We start from the raw sequence: 5405 nt of genomic DNA, 5'->3' as shown, positions 1-5405 counted from the left end.
CTAGACAGCTCACGCATTTTTGTTCCTATCTGGACAGCTGTCAGGTGCGGCGACAATTCTGGGCGCAATCTAAAATTACTCATGCAGTGACATCAGTACCAAAATATGACAAAATTAAGGGTAAATAAACTAAGATCCATTGAGTCATAAAATGTAAATTACTAAACTGAAAATGCTAAAATATGTGCTAAAGATAACTAAATGGGGGCAAATTAGCCAATAAGTTGGGAGAAAACATGAGTTCTTTCTAGTACTTGTCATCCAAACTTATAAGCTGAATTGTCATTTTACAAATTAAAAGGAATAAAACAAAATCGAAGAGAATAGGATTAAGAGAAAGATTTAAAACAAAATTATTGAGAGAACTAAGAATGAAGATAATAGGTCTGAATGGAAAAATATAAAGTTTAGAGGGGTTTATACAAAAAAAAATATTACTATTGGGGTATGTAGCCGTTGAAATTGTGACCATTGGAAGGAATGTTACCGTTGCTTGAAACCGCATCCTAGAGAACACATTTTCATTTTCTCACAAATATATAAAAAAAAACCTAAATTCATAAATTTTATAAAAAATCCACATATTTGTATAAATTAATCCTATAATATTACCAAATACTTGCCCAATTAAAAATAGGATAGAAAAGCTACATCGTCTGTGTGCTGTCTTATATAGTTATTCTAATATTTGATGGTAGTGTATGATTTTATACACTCTTAACGAATCATCCCATGTCATTAAAAATAAAAATAAAAATTAATTTTATATTATCCCCGCTAGAATGCTAAACTGAATATCTCCAGGACTGGTGGCCCAAAGAAGCATCCCATCCACATAATTTAGCTGTTTTTTTTTTCTTGTCGGCCACACAATTTAATTGTCCATGTCTCATTTGTTGTGTTTGCATATTAACAGCACCCTAAAAATCAAAAGTAGTAACACAAAAAAATTAAATTAGTCAAAATTATAATAAAATTAATATTTATTTCTTAAAAAATATATTAAGAAATATTTTTTTATCAAAATTTAATTTAAATAAAAATTTTCATTTACAACATCGTTAAAACATTAAAATAATAATTTTATTAAACAATAAATTATTTTTTAAATAGTAAATGTTAACTTTATTTTAATTTAATCTTATTTAATTTTTTTAATAATACATGAATTAAATTAATTTATTTAATAATAATATGACTAATTTAATTAATTCCTCTATTTTAGAGGTATCTCCTAAATGCATTCCCCTGCAAGAATAAGCTTCCAAAACTGACTTTATCTACTACCAGATTCCTTTTTTTATGTTGATTAATGAAATTGATGTAAAGGGAAAACGATTTCTTCCTCCCTTTTGAAAAACTGTTACAGATTTTTAATAATTTGAAAGTTATTACAGGTTTGTAACTTTTATGTATAATATTATATATTACCATTACAAAATTATTAGAAAATAAATAAAGTAAGAAAAGGCACCTTGCAAAAGTTAAACTGAATATCTCCATGACCGGTGACCCAAAGAAACATGACATTAACATGATTTAAGTTTTTTAGGTTTCTCCTCTGTCGTTTTGCATATTAACAGCACCCTAAAGCTCAAAAGTCTCTCACTTTGTTCGTTTTGGGTTGTTTTCGGAGGACTGCATAATGGCCGGACTGGAAGAAGGGTTTCAGGCTTTTCTAAACAATAGATGACTGGTTTTTGTTCCTGCAATGTGGATGCAATCTTGTTCTGGGCCTGGCTATATATTTGGTAGCATATCATCAGTGATAAAGACTTCTTTGAATTATAATCAAAAGCAGATTTCAAAGTTGGGTGTGGCTAAAGATCTTGGAGGCAGTATTGGGCTCATAGCTGGGACATTGTCTGAGATATTGCCTCTATGGAGTGTTTCGCTCGTTGGTGCTTTGCAGAATCTTATGGGTTATGGTTCCGTTTGGTTGATTGTTACAGGGAAAGTACCAGTTTTTCCATTGTGGGCTGTGAGTATCATTTAAAAGCTCTTCTTTTCTTGTTTGCTTGGTTTAATTCTATCAATTTGTAATCCTCTGTTTCTTCTTCTATTTTGAGCATTTTGGCTCATATAGTATGATGCTAGATAGCTATCAATCCGATAGCATTTTAGTGAAAAATCTTTGATAACCAATCTCAGTATGCAGATGTGCGTCTTAATATTTGTGGGAAACAATGGTGAGACCTACTTCAATACGGCTGCACTTGTTTCTGGTTTGCAAAACTTTCCAGAAAGCACGGGTCCAGTGGTAGGAATTCTCAAGGGATTTACTGCTTTGAGCGGTGCAATTTTGAGTCAGATATACACACTGATTAATTTCCCAGATCAATCATCTTTCATATTCATGGTTGCAGTTGGACCAACAATGGTGGTTATTGCTTTAATGTTCATTATCAGACCTGTTGGAGGTCACAAACAAGTGCGTCCATCTGATGGTTCAAGTTTCACACTTGTTTATTGTGTGTGCCTCCTTCTGGCTACTTACTTGATGGCAATCATGATTCTGGAAGATCTTGTTAGTATGAGCCACAATTTAGTCACAGTTTTTACTCTGATTTTGTTTGTTCTTCTTTTGATTCCCGTCGGATTGAGTTTCCGCGAAGAGCCTAGAGATCCAGCAGAAGAGATTCTTCTACCAAGGCCTGAGCAACATGAAGTAGTATCCAGTGAGTTTAAAAATGAAAAACCCGAGGAAGTAGACTCGCTTGCGGTGCCGGAAGGGCAAAAACGAAATGCTCTGTTGCAAGCAGAACTTTTCCGAGCGGCTGCTGAAGGGGCAGTAAGGGTGAAGAAAAGGAAAGGTCCTCGTAGAGGAGAGGACTTCACCTTGACGCAGGCTTTGATCAGAGCAGACTTTTGGCTTATTATGTTCTCTCTTCTATTAGGTGGGGGATCAGGGCTGACAGTTATAGATGATCTTGGTCAGATGAGCCAATCTCTAGGGTATGCTAATCCTCATATATTTGTATCCATGATTTGTATTTGGAACTTTCTTGGTCGTGTCGCTGGGGGTTACGTCTCGGAGATCTTTGTGAAGTATGCAAACTGAAATGATTTTGTACCGCTTTACCCTGACTATGGTTTTGATTCATTTTTTATACCCTTTTTTGTGTGACATTGTTCTATAGGGATCATGCTCATCCAAGGCCAATTGTCATCGTTATGGCGCAGCTTGTTATGGCTGTTGGCCATGTTTTCTTTGCTATGGGATGGCCTGGAGCAATGTATATTGGTACTTTATTGGTAGGGCTTTGCTATGGTGCTCACTGGGCAATTATGCCAGCCACAGTCTCTGAGTTATTCGGCTTGAAAAAGTTCGGTGCTTTTTACAATTTCCTCAGTTTGGCAAATCCGGCGGGTACACTAATCTTTTCAAGTGTAATTGCAAGTAGCATTTATGACTATGAAGCAGAGAAACAAGCTCGTCAACATCGTATAAAGTCGCATATTTCAGGCTCAATTCTCTCAGGAATGTTTGCTCAAGATGAATCACGTAAGTGTGAAGGTTCCATATGCTTCTTTCTGAGTTCCATGATTTTGTCTGGATCTTGCATCATCGCAGCTGTTTTAAGCATGGTACTTGTAATATTAAACTATCATAAGTTTTACACATTTATTCTTCCAACTCTTTTACAATATTAAAAAATATTTCCCACAAAAAACGTGATCGAAAAGGTTAAAAAATAGAAACATATGAAAAAAAAAGAAAAATAAAAAGAATATTATGTGGGTTGAATTTTATGCCGAAAATTTTCAGATTTAAGGAGACTCCAGTTTAAATTTAATAATTTTTTGAAATAATGAACACTTCGAACAAAGTTTGTCAATTTATTTCGCAATTTTTCGAGTTTTCGGGTTTCAACAATTTTCATTGACTTTTAGCCTTAGGTATTCATTTGTTTTTTCTTTTTTATTGTTTCTTTACGCATTCTAACACTTTATTGTTTCTTGTGTTAGTAGGTTAAAGCATGTTGCACATTCCTTCCTCTGTGCAACATAATTTTTTATTGTCTAACCAATTTCGGACTCCTAGTGCTACTAGGTTTGTTGTGTTAGTTTGATTCTAATACATTCTGATTGATTGATTGATATAGACACTTTGAAAAGACTCATAAGATTAATTCTTACCTAATTGAGAATTTTATTTTATTTCTAAGTGCATAAGGTGATATTTGCTTAATTTTTCTTTTAAGTGTTGTGTTTTTGTAGGCTTTCACAATGATTCGTGACACTTGTAACCGTAAAAACCTTGATGAGATATCATCTAATGAAAAAGAACAAGATGTTACATTTTAGAATATTGTGGGGATGGTAAAATTTCAACATCAACAATTTAACGAAGTATGTGATACATTTGAGGCCAATTTGACTAAGTATCGAAAGTAACAAAAACAGAACATTAATCAGCTTGTCAATCAAATTCAAATGCTAACTCAAGTTGTTGCTCATTTGGAGACTTCTTTGAACCAACAGTCTCGTGCTCGTGATAGTGGTGATGATGGGGACAATAAACATCTTTGTATTCGTTCTAGTAATCGTAGACGAGGATGTCGTCACACTGATGAAACTTTGGGTATTTGTGATTGAGGCCAGCCTTCTGTAGGTAAACCAAAATTTTCAATTCCACAATTTCGTGGAAAGAAATATCCCGAAGCATATTGTGAGTGAGAATCAAAAATTGAACCTATGTTTCATTATTATAAATGCCTAGAAAAGGAAAAAAATCTCATTGGTGACCCATGAATTTTTGGATTATGCATTGAGTTGGTGGATTCCATTTGGAATTAATCATCAAAGAAACTATTAAAGGGTAATTGAAACATGGGACAAGTTGAAGCAAGTGATTTGAAAGCGTTACGCTCCTTCTCATTACTACAGAAAGGTCAAAACGAAATGCCGACACCATGTTCAAGTTAATCGATTAGTTGATGAGTACTTCAAGAAGAGATAGTCAAACAAAAGGAGGAGTAAAACTGATTTCTCACCTGTTGTGAAATGTTATTGGTGTAATTCAAAAGATCATGAGCGTTTCCAATGTCCAATTAAATATCAAACTAAAGAAAAAAGTATTAGTTCGTGCCTTCTATTGACTCTTATTCTAGTGGAAAAACGATCTGTGATGACGAACTTTGTGAACCAAAAAAGATGATAATAAGAATTTTTCCTCGAATCTATAGAGTTAGATGATATACAAACGTCATGTTCTCCTACTGAGATATATTGTACTGAATTTAATATTAATAATACTTGTGAGGGGGATATGGGAAGTGAGGAAGAATCATGTGAAAAGGTAGAGTGAAAAAAGACCTTGCGTGATAAAAGTTTACTTGATAATTGAAATTTGGTGAATGAAAATCCATATGCGATAAAATTTGAAAGTTCTTAAGTGGAAA

The 5405-nt window shown here is 33.7% G+C and overlaps 1 protein-coding gene across 2 annotated transcripts; it reads left to right on the top strand.

The window, feature by feature from the left end:
* The first annotated feature begins 1460 nt into the window (after window positions 1–1460).
* Window positions 1461–4144, top strand: LOC107892154 (protein NUCLEAR FUSION DEFECTIVE 4). Of its 2 annotated transcripts, none has more exons than XM_016817157.2 (3): window positions 1461–1981; window positions 2159–3048; window positions 3141–4144. In XM_016817157.2, the coding sequence occupies exons 1-3, from the start codon at window positions 1712–1714 to the stop codon at window positions 3652–3654; spliced, it is 1674 nt and encodes a 557-aa protein (XP_016672646.1). In that variant the 5' UTR covers window positions 1461–1711; the 3' UTR covers window positions 3655–4144. The 2 variants fall into 2 exon arrangements, with proteins under 2 accessions (XP_016672646.1, XP_040957746.1); XM_041101812.1 differs by having other exon boundaries at window positions 1463–1981; window positions 2159–2955.
* The last annotated feature ends 1261 nt before the right edge of the window (window positions 4145–5405 follow it).

This window comes from Gossypium hirsutum, chromosome D09, assembly GCF_007990345.1.
Source record: "Gossypium hirsutum isolate 1008001.06 chromosome D09, Gossypium_hirsutum_v2.1, whole genome shotgun sequence".
NCBI classification, from domain to species: domain Eukaryota; kingdom Viridiplantae; phylum Streptophyta; class Magnoliopsida; order Malvales; family Malvaceae; genus Gossypium; species Gossypium hirsutum.
This window is presented reverse-complemented; position numbering and strand designations above follow the sequence as displayed.